Source organism: Falco biarmicus, chromosome 15 (assembly GCF_023638135.1).
Source record: "Falco biarmicus isolate bFalBia1 chromosome 15, bFalBia1.pri, whole genome shotgun sequence".
In the NCBI taxonomy this organism is placed as follows: domain Eukaryota; kingdom Metazoa; phylum Chordata; class Aves; order Falconiformes; family Falconidae; genus Falco; species Falco biarmicus.
This window is the reverse complement of record NC_079302.1, coordinates 18616598-18635420: the sequence shown is the minus strand read 5'-3', so window position 1 is coordinate 18635420 and position 18823 is coordinate 18616598. Positions and strand designations below refer to the sequence as shown.

Here is an 18823-nt window from a genome sequence, read left to right as displayed (position 1 = left end):
AGGCAGATGAAAAAATCTATATTGAAATTATGTCACTCAGTCTTACTGACTCACAAATTACTTCAGATGAAACAATACAGCAGCTGTTTGTAGAATGCACATTATACAATTTCCTTTGCGAGGAGACCCCACTGTCACTTCCAAAGCCAACAAGTGGTCAGAGGATTCACTATAACTATAGCAGTGGTAAGTATGACGTATTCCTGAGCAGGCTTCTCTTAAATTCTGTCTTACGGTAATGTCTGCTAATAAAGCCTACTTCCTCTATGCATTATAGTTGCATTTATGATTATATTTGTCTATTTTCCAAATATTTTGGGAAATATTGGAGTGGTTTTTAAGGATGAAATTATCAAGTGTAAAATGAATTATTGAAGGAGCCTTGTTTATGAGATGGTAGCATCTCAACATACTTAAATATGCTGCTAGCGCATAATTTTTTTCATGTATTCTTCTTAGAAGAACATGAACAGATTTCTCTATTGGTACATGATGATACAGCAAAAGAAAAACATTCCATGTAACCTTGTACAATTAAAATAGAGTTGAAAAGAGGAAATACGTAATAAGACTGGATCATCACTTGGGAATTTTCAGTGTTCCTTGAATAAGAATTTTTTTAAAAAGGAAATTTTTCAGCCACATTTAATACTAATACATGGCTATTTACTTAATAATACTTAATCCAACATGCTCCATATGCTGTTCTCTAATAAATGAATGTTTGAAAATACTTTATGTCAATACACAATTTAATTTACACTAATAGCATACATAGAACTACTGTAATTGATAATTCTCTTGTTAATTATTTTCCTAGCTATGTCATAGGATTTCAATTATTCATTAATTTTGTGTTTTCCCTGTTAAAGTCTATTTCATTTAAGATTCAGTCTGAGTGCTCCATGTTGGCTTGGACTTGAAGTATTGCATTTTTAGCTGAGAGTATCCTGACCCAGGCGAATCAGTTTGCTATTTGTGACACACCATTAATACAGGCATTCAAATTAAGTGTTCTTTTAAAAATAATTTTGTAAAAAGCAGCTTTGCAAAAGTGTGTCACAGTCAGAGCTTTACAATAGCTACCACCTAGAGACCTGATTTTAGAGGGAGGCTTGCCAAAGAATTTACCCATTTATATTCTCCTAGTACTCAAACTATTGGTTTACCCTGTAGCTGAAGACTGAAGTCGCTCATAGATGTCACATCAACCATCGCTATAGTGGGATTGCCCATTTTAGAGAAAATACAGAGGGCGGGGCACAGTCTGTTGGCTTCCGTGACTCTGAAAAAGGCAGTAATCTTTGTAAGGCTCTAGGGAAAAAGAAGAAAGAAAGAAAAAAGCCTACAAACAAACAAACAAACAAAAAACCCACACCCCAAAACTACAAAAACTGATAGCACTGCAACCTCTTTCATTCACTGAGGCTTACTTCCATTCAGATGGGATTTCTGTCATGATATTCTACATGAGACATCAGATAAGAAAGAACGCGTTTGGTTTTATTGTTTTGTTTTTAATTGAGCTGTACAATATTCATTTTGCTAGCTGCTGTAAACACTTTTCCAAACATTCCAGAAAGGCAGGTAATAATTGAAATAAATTCTTTAAAACTTAATTGAAATAATAGCATAAGTCAATAAAAGCTGTTTAACACTCCTAGTTTCTCTTGCTTCTTCAATTTTTATTGCTTTGAATATAAGAAGTATTCAGAGGGTGTAAAAATTCTTACACGTTATTCTGTTTCCTGTGTACAGTCTATATGGTCTAAGTGTAATATTAGTTTTTTAAGCATTGACTGCAAAATTAAAACTAGCAAAGTGCAGCAAAGTTATAATGACTACAGAATGAAATTTCAGACTCTTAAGACAGTTATGATAGTTAAATATATTTCAAGCTGTGATCTTTGAAAATAGTATCAAGCCTTCTAGAGACTGTAACACATAAGGGGTTCCAGTCTGGTAGTGCTGTATTGTACTATTTCTGCTAATCATAACCTGGCTTCATAACTTTGTTTTTTCTATTTGCTGCTTATGTACCAAATACAGAACTGTTTAAAATATCCTAATGAACCAATATCCAAAGGTGTTTTTTATCTTAAATTGCTTCAGGACTGTACTCTGCAGCATAATACTGATGTGGTTGTTATTTGCAGAGTTTTGCTTAGATAATTGGTCATCTAATTTCTACTCAAGATTAGCTTTGTGTATAGGGGGAAAAAAAATAATGAGTCTCTTTTTATAATGTCAGTTGGAAAGCCAGTAAGATAATAGTAATGAAATCTGCATGTGTGTTTACTATAGCTTTACTGCACCTCTTATTCATGTCTAATTAGATTTGAGTATGTTGAATATTTGAGGTTAATTGAATATTTTCTTTAATAAAAATGAGATTTGCATGGGTAGAAAGAAATTTACTTTGAGCTTAGAAGAAAACTAAGTGTCTTATTTTTGCATGGAGAAAAGCAGGGTAAGTCCATAAATCTAAAAATCATTAGTTCTTATAAATAAAACATTTTATATTGTTTATAAGTGGAACCACTTGGCTGTTTAGAAAACATGTTAACTGATACAGAAGCTTCATAAAATCTGTTGCTTAAAAACTTTTTAAGTTTTTCCATACTTTTAGCACATCTTCTCTGTCATTGCTTGACATGCAAGACATGGAAGATTAACGGAATCTTGTTGAAAAACAATACAGTAGAACTCCATTGATGTGGACATACGGGATGCTATGAATTTCCTTTTTCACGTGTGGTTACAGCATGTAACTTGACATTAATTATTTTGACGATGACTTTTTGACTAGGAATTGTCAGGTCATTTTCTTTCTTCCAAGGTCTTGAAACAGAAATTTGAATGGGCAGTTTAAACACTCTAGGGTTACACCATGTAACTCTTTGATTTCCCATGACCTTAAAGTGTTACATCTGATGGCCATACTAACTGAGGAGAGGAGGTTTTGTAGTTGTGGAAAGCATTATTAGAATATCCAAGAATGCTTCCAAAAACACTACAGTCCCATAAATGCAGAGAAAAGTGGAATTTGTCAAATTGTGCTCCCACTGTAACTCTGTCCTGTAATTTGGTAAAAAGGAAGGTTTCTGATTTTTTTTATGAGGTTTGTGTTAGTATGATTTGGGTTTGATGTTAGGGTGTGTTACAGATCATAGTTAGCCATGAATTAATTTTTTATCTTTTGATATGCAGTTTAAAATAGTGTGCCAGAAATTATTTATTTCCAGTCATTTTACAACATATGCTTTAAAGTGAACGTAATGGCAGTTTTGCTGTCAGAATAAGAGGGAAACATTGCTTCAAGCAAACAAAGATCAGTCTCCCTCACATATAAATGCATCTACTGATATTTGACTCTTAATTTCGGTACAATAAACATTTTTCTTGTCAAGGCCGCAATAGTTCATAAATACTGTTAACAGAAAACATTTATATTTTATTAAATATGAAGACTTAACTATGAAAATGCTGAGATGGCAAGAAAGTTACTAGAAAGTAAGATTGATAGAAGGTGGGAAATGTGTCGTTATCACTGTTTACAGTGGTTCTAGAGAACAGACAGCAGAAGTAGAAGAAAGATTTACAAAATTCTGCAAAGATTTTATTTGACATTTAATCCAAAAGCTTGAGTCAACAGGTGGTTATTTGAACAACTTGAAGTACAAGTGTAAGCAGACCAAAGGAAGGGGAGGTGGGGTAAGATGATGGGGTTTATTCTTTATTAAAAATAAACTTCTGAAGATCCATATTCTAAAAGGTGTATTCCTCAGTATAACTCAAATGAAAATGTTAAGGCCTTGCATCAGAAAACATCGTTACACTTGTAATGTTTATTCCTTTTCTCCATTACAGCTCAACACTGTCAGGCATTTTTTGTTCATCGTGATAAAATTCTTGTTCATTTTGTTAGAAAATGAACTATGACAAAGACATGCTATAGCAGAACCAGCTACGTTAATGTTTGGAATTGCAGTGATTTTTAAAGAGGTCCCAGGGTCATTGTAATCTTCAAGTTTTAGTACTTTTTTAGGACAAACTTTAAAATTATAATTTTACATGCAAACTGTCACAATTTAATTTTTACTTATGTTTGCAACTAATTGGACAGACATATGAGGTGTTTTGTGCCTTGGAGCAATGTTATAATTCTAAGTTCAGGCAGTACTAAGGGGTGATAGGAAAACATGTTACTCATCAGGATCAAAAAATAGTTTTTTTTACTATGGTTAATCATTTTCCCCAGACTTGAATAGAGTTCTTGTGCTGAATGTTTTACTTGCTAGTCTGAATTTTTCCATGGAGTGAAATGAATTTGAACTCTTTAGGTTTGTAAATAACTTCCATTTAAAATTGTTTTAGTTACAGAATTAGTAAACTTAGGAAATTCCATTTGGGATGCTTATGGGAAAGGGAAGAATCTGTTGATGTGGCAGCTCCTTTGAAGTTCTTTGGCTGTCCATCTGTCTCCCTGCTGCCTCCCCATCACTTCCTGTGGTGGCCCCGGGAGCACTTGGCCATGAGAGTAGCACATGTGGAAAGTCACCCACATGCCCAGAAGAATAGCAGATGGCAGTAACAGCTTCTTTTTAACCTGTCTACGAACGTAAGAATATTGTGGGTGGAAAATAAGGATTCCAAGATAGGGCACCGGTATTTTCCTTTCTGTTAGTAGAGGAAAAGGTGTTAAATTGCAGATTCCTTTGAATGATTCAGATACCAGTTCTACTGGCTGTTTTCTGAAAGAAGTTTCTAATAGCGATTCTGCTGGCCAGGTAACAGCTGAGGAGCTGCTTTGGAGAAAACTGGAGAACTAGCAGCTCTGGAAGGTTTGCTTCCTAGAGGACTTTTAATAGAGATATGTCTCTCAGTAAATCCCTCTGCAAGGAATTAATTTGAGCCTTCTTATCTCTCTTCCATACTCTTGTGTTTCAATACTCTTTGCTTCTTGATAGAATTGCTAATTTCTGCTTATACAAATAAGATTATTTTGGATAGTAGAAGACAGTATGAAATATGTTAAAGACTTCTGTCAGCGCATAGGAAAAGGAAAACTTAATGGGATGTGGAGAGTAAAAAAGAGCTTTTTTTGAATACAGCATCAGAGTAACTAGAAGAGAGTGAATATTAAAGATGTTGTAATTTCAAGACAGGCAAATTTCTAGCTCTTCCTCCTGCTCTCAAAAACAAATGTAAAATATTCCTAAGAGCTGTGTTTCTCAGAGGTTTATATTCATCCTAGGTCTGTCCTAGCAACATTTTCTCAGCTTCATTTCTTATTTTAAGGGGGGAAAAAAGTAAGTCCTTTAACACCATTTTTCAGTTTTCACATCCTGAATTTTAATAATCTTTCACAGTAGTTTACTGATACTTGTAGGCTGATACCATTTGCAAGAAAGCAGCTACTGTCTTAATGTAAGATGCTCAAAAACTTCTTAAAGAATGTCCTAAAACCCTGTTTCTCATTATTTTATTGTTTTTTCCGAACCAAGGCTATCTTTCACTGTAGGTCATATTAACGGTACACAAATTAAAAGCTGGTCCTTGTGTTTGTATTTTAAATTAAAACAATAAAAAGCTTTTAGAGCACTCACACACACTCCCCAGGCTGTGGATTTTCTCCAGTCCATTGGTCTAGATGTTTCTCTTACTGAAATATTGTGGCAGGAAAGGAGGATTAAATTACTGAGGCTGTCAAAAAGGACAAGCACTCTGCCATAAGTTATCATTATCACTAGCTTCCTCAGTGGAAGAAAATGCAGTAAATCACTTCAAATACAAAGCAATAAAGACCACTGGCTTTTAAAATCATGACTGCTATTGCCATTAACAGAAAATGACAGCTATGTGGCATGCTTAGATGCTGCTTGTATCTTTTTTGACAGTGTGCACATAAACCTGCCAGTGACATGCCATTAGATCACATGACCTTTCAAATTTGATTCTAACATTGTTGCTTTTCCTTAGGAAAGACAAGGGAAAAAACCATTTATTTTTCTTTGTTCTTTTCTTCATCCTCTTTCTTCTTAAAGATGAAAAACAATTGATAAATAATTATATGAATTCCTATTTGCTTTGCAGTAATACATGTGGATAAGGTGAATAATCTTGCCAGAAGAGAGTACCTCAAGTCTATGCTTCTAAAGCCAGATCTACATACTGACAGGTACATATTAGTGCTGAAAAACTGTATAAAAGGTCTCTGTAAATAATGCTTATTGTCTGCCTTGTTTGACTTCATTGAGGAGTTATTCCTGAGAAGTTAACTCAACTAAAACACTAACTAAAAAAATTTAGTTTCAGCTAGGAATGATTCCTGTATTCTGATGTGGCAATTGATCTACATTTCTTAGCTGAGTAGCTTCACATGGCATGGGATATTGCAACCTCTCTTAATATTGTTTTAATACTGTGTTTTGGTTGTGTTGTTTTTTAACAGCCTCATTTTGCAAAAGAGAGATTCTATCAGCAGCATTCTATCAATAATGAATTTGAAAGGCACATTATCTACCTGATGGTAGCGTAATACAGCTTTTGCTTTCTGAATACGTAGTACTAAAAGAAGTGTAAGAGCTTCCGAAAGTGTTCCTCGGCCCCTGGAATTTCCAAAAACCTACATATATATTGATGAATCAGACATCTATTATATGGATACGTATGAGAAAGAGTATAAATTGATCTTGTACAAGCTTATAGTAATAAAACTTTTCTTATTCAAATTTTTGATTGAGATAGCATGCGCATTACTTTGAGAGAACGAATGACATCCTTTGTTTGTTTCCTCTTGAAGGTCAATCTTCATTAAAATGGAACAGTTATTAATTTAAAGATTTATTTAATTCACAGAAGAGTAGAATAGCTTCTGATTGTAGTTGAAGTGTACGAGTTACTGTAAATCTTTTAAATACGTATTTATTCACAAATCACAAAAGCAGTCTGCAGTAAGAAAGAGGGCGGTCTCTCTTCGTTCTGTTTCCCTACTAAAGCTGCATTACATATCTTGGCTAGAAAACAGATTTTGCTGGAATGGAGCAGGGAACACCATGAAATGATTACATGTTTGGATGGCAATATCACACCAAAACATTGTTAGGTTTGGAGGTTTTTTTTTAAAAAAAAAAGTCTTCACTTAATAAGCAAGCAGAAGACTTATTTTACCATACAGATTAGGAAAGTGGGTAACATGTTCTACTAAGATTTTCACAATACTGAGGACAAAATACTCTTTTTCCTGAGGGATAATTCAGCTAAGGAAAATAGCTAGTCTGTGAGCTGCAATTTCACCTATAAATACTTAGACATCTATACGAAATATTTACCAAACCGAAGGCAAGAATAAGGTAAAATAACAGCAGTGAGCTTTTTTTGCCCACAAACAGCATTTCTTTTTTGCGTGTGCCATCAAGGTACTGTCCTCTTTGTTACTAGGTAGGTTGTTTTCTGCATTTATTGGTGCCTGCGGTGACTAAATAGCAAGGCAGGAAGTTCATCGCTAGTCCAGTTCTTCCCCACTTTATCCCAGCAAGAGGACCACCAAGAAACAAAATTTATGGAGATTCTGCCTATACACCAAATGTTTTCAACTCTATGCATTTTAAACCTGGCCTGGTTATATCTTCAACACATGTTTTCTATCACAAGCCTTACAAACTAATATCAGAGTTTTTTCAGCTGAAACAGGAACTGAACTAAACTAATGCTTTAAAGCTCAGGAAACCAAATTATCAAGGATATAAATATCATTGAAAATTGCCTGCACATGGTTTAGCCTGACACTTTATTGGTGTATGTGCTATGCCTGCTTACAGGAGCATAGAATAGTGTATTATGTATATTAAGCGGTGTATTAAGATTTCAGGTGAATTTTCTCCCTGCCACAATAAATGTTGTTAGTAATGATACTCATAATGATTTGGTCTCTGTTAGAATATAAATAAATAGATACATCACGTGCTTATTTTGTCTTCACAAAGGAGAGTCACATTAATGAAGTGTTAAAAGAGATACTAATACAATACGTAAAATTACTGCAAAGCCAAAGTTGCAACTACAGCCTAATCCTGTAGTTGAAACAGGAGCCAACTTGGCCCTGAAAATAATGTATTTCACAGCTTTATACTCTTTTAGTTAATGCGTACAAATAAATGTAGCTTCACATAACGTTTAAGTGGGAAAGTTTATTTCATAGAATCATGTAATTGTTAAGGTTGGAAAAGACCTTTAAGATCATCAAGTCCAACCGTTAACCCAGCACTGTCAAGTCCATCCCTTAACTGTGTCCCTAAGTGCCTCATCTACATGTCTTTTACATACCTTCAGGGATGGTGACACAACCATTTCTCTGGGCAGCCTGTTCCAATGCTTGACCAGCCCTTTCAGTGACGAATTTTTTCCTAACATCCAAGCTAAAATTTGTTGGGAGTGGGGTTTACTGTTCATTAAAAGGTTTCAAAACAAGGTTATTTTTCTCTTCTTTCAGTTTCATTTCTTGATATGGAATAATTTTAAAAGTTTATTAGAAATGTTGATTTTTGGTTCCACATTCGAATAAATGGCTTTAGTGGCAGAAAATGCAAGAATATTTAGCATTCAAGGAAGTAAAGAAAATATATCCCTAAATAGAATGATACAAAGTCTAATATGTATAAGCATGATGTAGGAAAAAACTAGGAAAATTGTTTAAAGTCCCATTTAGATTATTAATTGTTGCACACCACAATGATGGTTCTTTTCTTTTGACAAGCATCTTTGTCTTTATGTTTTCAGACAGACAATGTCTCTATCATTGATATGGAAATTTTGCCAGAACACTTGCTTTTTCTTATAGCTGTATCGTATGACAGGGTAGCCCTTTTTTTGTTTCTTTTTCTATATAATAAGGGTTCAAATTGCATTCCTTATTTATGTTAGGAAGCTATACTTATTAATATTTGTCAAACAACAAAAAAAGACAAAATCATTTTACTTTTATCATCTGAACCCCATAGTTTACTTACACGTTGAAGTCTGTAGATCAGTTAATAACAGGAAGCATTTCTGGCAGTCCATTTAGCTTACTGTAACTGTGTTATAGTTATCTTTTATTCTTTATCCTGTTTGTATTCCACTGTCAGCATTTTAAGTGTGTAGAAATTTGGGTCTTAGGAGACTTACCTGATAGCTCATGCCAGATTGTACTCGCAGTGCTTGCAGACCTGGCAGTAGAGTATATGCTCTGCTGACAAGTGTCAAAAGAGACATATGAGAAGAATGGAGGAATCCATTCTTCTAACAGTAACCCTGCTGTGATAACACGAGTGAACAGGTTTATGCAAGAGGTTTCCAGGCTGATCCTGACAGGTGCATCATTTCTTGGTAGGAAATGATTGTTACTCTAAGAAACTGACTATATGAAATCATTGTTTTCCAAAGTAACAAAATCTATGCATCCATGTTATAGGAGTATAGAGCATGTGTACAGTGTTAGCTTCACATAAATATACTAACTATATAACACATGAGGTTTTCTCCTTGCTGCTTAAAAATGACTGATCTCTATGAATAAAGAATTAGAATCAAAATCACCTGCATCACAAGCTTTTTTCCAGGCACTCCAAATTACCTGCTGGTGAATTACCTTTAAGTGCAATCATAACAACAACAATAAATATTTGTCCAGGTTTTCCTGCTTCATTGTATACCACATTTTAAGCTTAAGGCAATTATTTTTTTTTTTACTTTTATTTTGACCCTTAATTAGTAGACAAGTTTCATTTAGTTCTCTAGTCTTTCTTATAGTGGCTAGCAAATATGTTCTCACACAGTATGTTTAAACAGGTTGTCAAAGCTACTTCTAATGCTGCCTGTAGGCATGGGGTTCCTGCAAGGAAGTGAGTACTGTTACCTGGTATGATGGAAATGTAGAAATGAGCTAGAAAGAAAGTCTAGGATTCTAGAGCGAAGTATGGGAGAGGAATACTATGCATAGCTTTATGTAAGAAATTGTAGTAGAATTTGGTATTCCAACTTCCTTCAAAGTTTCTTGCATAAGTGAGGCAGAGTTAAGGTAACACTGGGTACTAGCTGCATGTTGTGCATTCTGTGCTGATGCAGGGCGAGGAGCCTGTTAGTGTGCAGTACGTTCCAAGGCAGTGCAGCCTCTGTCTTTTTGTCCAGCTTAACCTGAAAACAAAACTCTTGCAGTTTTTGGTAAATGAATCAAACAAGTTAAAGCATGGTGAATATCATGTTTAAATATTTTCTAAGCCTAAAGCATTTGTAATGTTTTTTAAAAATGCAAAAGTCCAAGTGATTGTGTACCATTTTTGTGGTCTACCAGTTGGAATATTCGCGTGGGATCCAGAATTCAAATCGCCCCTTCCTGATTAGCAGCAAAGATTTAATCCAATGATCTTTTAGGCATATTGGAACTGTAAGGTGTTAGAGATGCAGTTCTTTTGATCTGTTCTATTGAAGCTCGCTGTATGCCTGTAAAATGCTTGCATATGAACCAAACCAGAAAGTGGACCAGTATGAATGACTGTCCTATAGACTGTCCTGACTTGGCTATAAGGTACTTTCCCAAATGTTACTAGGCTTGCTTTTAGCTTGTGTTTCAGTGAAAATTTTAGTAGCAATTGGCACCTTTAAGGGATAACAATCCAGCACTAATCTCCTCCTCTTCTATCACTATCTTAACTGCTTGGCTGGTTTCTCCAATTTATTCGATTTAATATGGACACTGAATCATAACAAAACAGATCTTTTCCCAATACCCAACAGTTTTATCAGTTATTCTTACAATTCTTTATTTCTTTTTATTTGATTTAAGATTTATTTTCAATACCTAAATATTTTTCTTTTTCACTGAGTTTTGGCAGTTTTGCTGCTGCTTAGCTTTGTGCCAAAATCATTAAGTTAGATCCATTATACTCAGGAAAGCCACCTGCTGTGGGAAATAGCTGTGATTTTTCCTTTTTTTGCCTTCAGAATTTTTTTTTAAAACACAGATTTTTAATAGGTGTCTGCTTTTAGTAACATATATTTATGTATATATTTTCTATAATAAATATTTGTCAGTAAGAGCCAAGCACAAAAATAAACCACTATAAGCACATATTGCAGTTATGTTTGAAGTCTTTTAGTAAGATTTGATTATACTTTGTCTAAGATATTGTTTCCTGTAGACTTGATTTTATGCAACTTGATTGTTACTTATTTGGAATTATGTTTATTGTAACATCTTTAGTCTGTAAAGCTCACAGTTTAAACAACATTGCCAAGACATACCAAAAAATTAGTTAGCTCTGAATTCCTGTCATTTTGTCAGTCTCTGTGTTTTTGGCCCCAACACAAGCCACTCAAATCAAGTCAGCTCCAGCACAGTACTGGAATTGTGTTTAAAAGAAAAGCCATACTTGGATGCAATGTGTGTAATTTAAGTTCACAGGAAAAATGCAAATATTTAGCATAGTTGTTGGGCTTAGATGTTTGGCGTGGACAAACAGGCTGTTTAGACAGCACAGTAAATACTCAGAGACTTTGTATCCAGTCTGTGCTCACGGGTAGTTTTTTATGTGTAAAACAGGAACAGAATAATGAAGATAAAGCGTGAGAGGGAACAAGTGCAGGAGAAATTGCTGTGTAAGGTCCAACTTTCAAATAATGAATACACAAGACAACATTAGAAAGATACTATTTTGAGAGAACTGCCTTTAGGTTCTTGTTGGTTTTGTGGAATGTGTTCTTGGTTAGGATATGCTCTCCAAGTATCTAAATGGGGTGTGAAAATTCTCAAAGACTTTCAGCTAAATATTTTACACTTGGTGTTTGGAAAGAATTGCTTCATTGAATATGGCTAGTATTTCTGATATCAGGAAAACATTTGATATGGTTTGTCTTTCTGAATTGTTTTTCTCACGTCTCCCACACCACTCAATGTAAAGCCAAGAAAACGCATGACTTAAAATTTACTAAGGCTAGATCTAAATTATGAAGTGGTACAGACCAGAGAATCTCTAGTGCAAAGCAATTGTTGCTAATAGTCTGTTATTTGCATTTCATATATGTTTAGGATGATTTTGAGAATTAAATTGATCCTACTGACTGAATGTCTATTGCAGTGAAGTGCATTAGGTGTAGGTACTCCTGGCGCACATCTTCAGTTTACTTTAGTCTAGTCCAATGGGAATCCAATTAACGTGTTCCAAAACTACTATGCAAACAAAGCACCATAACTGGGGACAACTGGAAAGCTCTACATCATAAGCAAGCTCCACATCAAAGCTGAAATTTTCGTACAGGTTCATCTTATGTGGCCTGACTGAATTGAAGTAGTTGAATGTTTTTAACAAGCCTCTGATATTTAAGGTTTTAGCCAACAAAACATAATTACATTGAACCTAAATGTTCCATTATTGCTTATGAATTGTTTTTATTTCTTCACATTGACTAATTTGCGTGGTATAGTCAACACAGTAAAAATCTAAAAAAAATAATATCAAAAAGCCCCAACAAATCACTCAAAAATAAACCCACTAAAAAATCCCTAACTATATTTTTAGTTACTTTATATAAATGAGTTTTTTCTATAAAAATATCAAAGTACATGGATATAATCTTGGTTTTACCTATGGGGAAGTAGATATGAAGAAATTGTGACAGAACAGTTGGATTCAGCAGCTTAGTTAAACAAACTTATGAGTTTCAAATGTGAAAAAGTCTTTAATCCTTAGACTATTCTGCCTGTCCCTGCCACATGAACAAGGATTGTGCCACAGGGTGGTGTGGAGGGGGGAGAAAAATCAAAAAATTCTGTAAGCCTGCAGATCTGCGGTTACAACCTCTCTGCCCTTCTAGTACTGCTAAATAATGCTAATGAAGGCAGGAATATTTAAAAGAAAGGTTCTCAGGCGATTCTTGTCATGGTAAATGTTGAATATAATTGATAAAGAGTTCTGGTTTATGTTTAACTGGTAAAATAGGGTGTGATTTTTGCCTTTTTTTTTCTTGTTTTGAGTTAATTTTCAACCCTTTTTGAAGGTAAAATTTCTTTACTTTTTTTTTTCCTTTTTGTTTTTACACTTAGTCTACGATTTACAGTGGTCAGTGATCCTCCAGAAGATGAACAGGATCTTGAATGTGAAGATATTGGTTTCGCTTATGTCAGTTTGAGAGAGATATTCCAGAAGCAAAGAGATATCCTTGAGCAAGATATTGATGGTATGCTTTAGAGATTAATTTCTTGAAACCTTTTGTACCCTAAAAACTATTTGTTGAATTTCTGCTTTACTCTGCAAGCTTTGCTATGTAAGTAGTTGTTTGACATTGTTTCAATAAGAAATTCTTCAGTATTTGCTAGTGGCTCCTCCATTTGTTTGCAATAGTCAGCAAAAACTGTGTACTATTGTTATTCCTTAAAACCTGGTTAAAAAAACCCACCCAACAACAACAACACACTACCACCTCACCCCACCCCAAAACTGAACAACACTCCCAGCTCATAGTAATTAGTTTCTAAAACCTAAGAATTTTCAGGACATGTCCACTTAACTATAGTTCTTTATTTTGTACAACATACTTCATGCTAGTAGGACTATAAACATATATTTTCTTATTAAAATTTATGTCAGTAATTATGTACTGCTAATGTCTGTATCTTATCTGAAGTTATGTTATAACCCCCAAAGTACCTCAAGCTTGTGTCCTCTATATGAAACCTATATCTGAGGCAATGTGAAATACCCGTGGCTTTGGTTAGGAATCAATTTAGAGTGAGCATCCTTCTGTAACAGACTGTGACCGAACTTTCACAGTGACTCATGAAAGCAAGGTAAGGTGGGTAGGAGCTGTGGAATCTTCCATTTCCTGGGTCTTACGGCAGCATTTTTATAACGCTGATAGGAAGCCTTGAGAAGGCTACTCAGTCCTTTCATAGACAGTGAAGGAAAATATTCTGCTTGCTTAGACCTTCCTGTTCCCCGTGGTAGCAGGGACATGGTTATCAATGGTACATTTTTCTCCTTATCAGCTCCTCTCCATCCTCCTTCCCCATTGTGGTAAAGCTCAGTGAAGAAGCTGTGAGTGTAACTTACAAAACCATTCGTCTCCTATAACAGCAAGTGAACGCACATGATTACTAGATGCAGTGCACCCATGTTGACAAGGTACTCTGTGATAGCGAGCATTCTGGTTAGCCCTAGTAGAACGCTGTGACTTTGCGACTTCTACTGCTGTGTCTAATTACCATACCTTGAGTGACAGGGAACTGAGTAGTGAGGAAAAGAAACAGGCTTTCTTATCCATTTGCATTATCATGCATGATTTGCATCCATGCTGTAGCTAAAATACTCAAAGTATGTATCAAAATTCCAGGAACACGATAAGGAAAATTCTAAGAAGAATCAAATTTCCATACCCTGGAAAAATAATATACAGATTTGATGCACTTCTTACTGTGGCTGAACCACTTAATCTTTTATCCACCAATAACTTTTCCCTAAGTAGTTCTATGAAAGCCCATCTCCAAAAAGGTATTTCATAGTGTCTCACTGGAAAATAGGTTTTGTTTTGGATTCTATGGCCATAATTCCTAATGACATAATTCCCATTTGATAAGATTGATTAGTGATATAAATATAATTTTTTACCCTTGAAAGTCGCCTATCACAAAACTTAGAACTGATTGTCACCGCTGTGATAATTATAATAACAGGGACAGTTTTTGTTACTACTTGTTGTTCCATCAAAAGGTAATCATTATTATGTAACGACAACTACTTCAACACTGTGAGGGGAGTTTCTTCCCCTAGTTATAAAACATTTGAACTATTTTTTACTTATGTACATTATTCCTATCATTACTATCACCTTCATAGATATATTTTTATTCTTATTCCTGTCCACGCTTCTTCCCTTCCCTGTAGGTGTTGTACAGTTAAGGTATTTTTATTGCATCTGTAACCATATTTTCTGAAAATGTAGAACTTTCAGAGAACTGAAATGCATTTCACCATAATATATGTCAGATCATGGCAAAGGTAGAATAAATCAGTATATTTTCTTGGATGAAGTCATTGTAAAATGATGTGTTCGTAAGATCTGGACACAGACTTCAATTACATGTAATAGCACAATAAATATAATTCCTAAACAATATTGCACACTTTCTCTGAGGTAGATGTTGGTTTGAGGGAAAAAGAATAAACCTAGACACAGGGAAATTCATATGAGGCTACCACATGACGATCTAATCATACTTAAGTTAGATACCATAAACTTCATTCTTTTTGAGGGCCGCAAGCATATATCCCTTTCATATCTTTTTCCTTTCATTGCCGGTGGTGTGAAAGTGGCCTGTGTGAAATCTGAAGCAATTAAGTGAATGGGTCAGCAAGAGGCTGGATGAAAAAGAATATAGAAGCCTGTCCCCTGAAGTCTGCTCTTCACGTTGACAGTTCACAGAGTGATTTGTCCAAGAATATACAAAACGGTTTGGACCTCTCAGAATAGCCTCCAGTCTGTCCTGTAATAGCTCCATTAACAACGTAAACGATGGAAGGTTTATCCCATGTTTTTCTTTTTCCAAACCTCTTCTGAGCTGTCCCAGCGGCCTAGAAGTAGTAGTAGCATGCAGTATCATTGCATGTCCCAGAGTACTTACCCCAGTTTACACAGTAAATGCATAACCTTGCCATTTTTCAGCTGTATAATTTGCTTTGAAAAGATGTGCTGTCAAGATTATTTGTTTTCATTCAAATTCCTTTTAGAGTCATGTTAGGCAGCCTCATTGTTTTTTATGCAGGACTGGGAAAGACCCCCATTTTTGATTGTTATCAGTGTGCTTTTAATGACAGCAGCAGAGATTGTGGCTCTCTGGGCTTAGATGTTGTAAGAGTGCAGTTTAAAATCATCTTCGCTAATTTCTGTAAAACAGAAATTTTAAATAGTCCTTTAAAACCCACATACACAAAGATGAAGGTAGTTAAATGGTTCTGTCTAGGCGAAGTACCGTCTTCATCTACACTTCACGATTTTACAACACATAGAGGCCTGGAATAAGAATAATTTTGCATTGCACCAACTGTAAAAATTTACATACTAGTAACTGTCCAAGCTGATTTGGACCAGTCATACACACAGTGTAGAAAATTCACTAATCAGGTATTTTTGGGGTTGGGGGTTGGGGGTTTTTTTGCTTATAACTATTTATAAGTATGCTGTATATGTCTTTAGCAGAAAATGGAACCTCTATATTTACATATTGTGAAAAATGGTGAATTTATATAGGCAATTATCATGCAGGTAATATTGTTTATTTTAAGGATAATTCCAACACTATACTTTTATTGATGTACTTTCTAGTTCTTGGAGTGCTCTGCTTCTGGTAGGCTGAGTGCCTGAACTGGAAGATTTCTTATTTATTTATTTTTCTCTTTTTTAAGCATACGCTAGGAGCCTTTTGATCTGTCCAAATGCTAAGGAAAATTATCAGAACAAAAGCAAAACCATAAATGAAATTGCTAATGCTGTTTTCTGATGTTTCCTTTCTAGTTTTCGATTCACAAGATGATAGTGCAGTAATTGGAAAGCTCAAAGTAACAGTGGAAGCCCTCCATACGCTGCGCTCAATCTATGAGGAATGCAAAGATGACTAGGAGGCATGAAAGGGAAGTTTGCCTACAGAAGCTCCGTCTCCCAGTGTAAATACATGCTTGATAGTGCTTCAAAGATGAGATCTTTGTAATTTTTACAGTATATTTAATGTATAATTTATATGGAAAGGATGCTTGATTTGTAGTTGTAAAGTTTTGTATACTTTTCAGTCTGTTTGTTTTTATATTTCCCCCCTAAGGCTAAGAGTCTCTCCGAGTCTCTCCACAATGGACAACGTCTTGTAAATAATTAATACCTACATGATTGAATGTTGTGCTTTATTTGCATTTTCAAGTTTTTTCCTACTTAAAACAGTAATAAAAATGCAAGTAAAATTTTTAATTTTTAATAAAAAAAACCATAAGCCTTAGAAAACTGATTAAAAATACTTTTATGTTATCCCTAATCACCCCACTAAATGGAATGCCTGTGATTAGCCTCATTAAGAATTTTACACTGTGAAGATTTTATTAAAAGCAATATATGAAAATTACTTGGATTAATGTGTTAATCTGCCTCTTTAAAATGCTAATATCCATTTTATGCACATTAAATCTCAGTATGTGTTTTCTTTGATGCATGCAGTTCCTATCAATTAAATATAAAAAATGAAGCTAGTTGCAGGACTTATTAAATTACTGCAACCTTTTTTTAAATAACTTTTACCCTTCTACGAACATTATAATCAGCTGTTTATGATTACCATGATTTGAAGTAGGGGAAGGGCAGGCACAATCATTTTTCTGTACAGTAAAAGATTTACTTTCAGCCAACATCTGTCAAAGCACAAAAAGAAGCCATAGAGTATGAGGTTTTGCTTCACCTAGTTTGAGCTGTAGGGACAGGCAACTGTGTTTTCATTTGGTTTTTGTCACTCTTAGAACTTACATCAAACATATACAATGAATTGTTGTATCTGAATAACCAGTGTCTGGCTTGGAAAGTTAATTTTCCAGCTTTTAACCAATCTCAGTGAAGGATTTAATTGATATTTTTAATGGAGCTGTGAATCAATGCTGCAAAAGGATTGTCTCTTGAGAACGAGGATATAATACATTTCATTTTTTAATTTACTTTTTTATTTGTCATTTTCTTCAAAGGATTTTATAGGCTGTGGATTTCCACTGTTTGCAAACAGGCTATGTTTCTTCATAAGCATATGTAAAGTATTCAGAGAGATAAGTAATTTATTAAAATCTACCTAATTTGCCGTGATATATTAAATCTCTGCTTCAGTGATCACAGACCATTTCATTTAGAGAATTAGGTATTCCCTCTTTGTGTGATTAAAGCTCTGGAAAATGAGTTCTTTGCTCCTATTTGTGAACATTCAAAGCCTGCTAATGGCAAGAAGATGGAATAGATTATGAGACAATTCATTACAGTTCAACAGAAAAAAAAAAACCCAGCTATAATGCAGAAATGCAAGTATGAATATCTGCATATAGTTTGAACCATCTGGGCTCTAATGGCTTCAATAATAGCTCTTCGTCTTCAGTAGGCTTTGAAATGACATCCATACAATATTAATTTGTTGATGTACATTATGAGGCCAATGGAATGAATATATTCTGACCACAGAAATCTCTGAATTCCAATGTGAACCGATGGTTGACTCCATTTTAGGACCTACCATCTTCAGCAGCACTTCTCATCCAGACTTTGCCAGTCCTCGCAGTGTTTCATTCCTCTGGAACTTGTACGAGACCACAGACAGCTGCATTCCTAAACCCCTCCATTCTTCAGTTAATGGCCATGTGTTTGTTGTCATTTGGGCTGGCGCTTAGTTCATCATTTTGGCCACTATTTCTAGCTTTTTTTGGCTCTGTGCATCTATATTGTCAATAAGACTGTTATTATACATTACAATAATTTGAAACAGCTAGATTCAACACTGAGATTAACTGAGTGGCTTTTTAGAAATTTAGTTGCGGTATTGTGTCAGGAGGTTCTTATTATTCTTTTAATACTTTGCAAACCAAACTAAATATCGTGCACATAAACAAAGAAGCAAATTGTATTGAGTTTTCCTGTGTGACTGTTTACTGACTTGCAGGAGAACTATGTAACTGGTGCTTGTTTTCTTCTGAAATAAACCATGTGGTAAAATTAGAAAATCAGTGATGTTCATCTCACTTAAACGTTTACAGTAACACCCTTAGCACTTAATCTTCTC

At 34.8% G+C, this 18823-nt stretch overlaps 1 protein-coding gene across 3 annotated transcripts in view; it reads left to right on the top strand.

The window, feature by feature from the left end:
• Window positions 1–17140, top strand: part of RPGRIP1L (RPGRIP1 like) — a 75270-nt gene extending 58130 nt beyond the window's left edge. For all 3 annotated transcript variants that reach the window (XM_056360486.1, XM_056360484.1, XM_056360487.1), the window contains 4 exons: window positions 3–186; window positions 6097–6181; window positions 13082–13215; window positions 16546–17140. In XM_056360486.1, coding sequence (XP_056216461.1) covers window positions 3–186; window positions 6097–6181; window positions 13082–13215; window positions 16546–16649 — 507 coding nt within the window. In that variant the 3' untranslated portion in view covers window positions 16650–17140. The remainder of the gene's footprint in view (window positions 1–2; window positions 187–6096; window positions 6182–13081; window positions 13216–16545) is intronic.
• Window positions 17141–18823: the final 1683 nt, after the last annotated feature.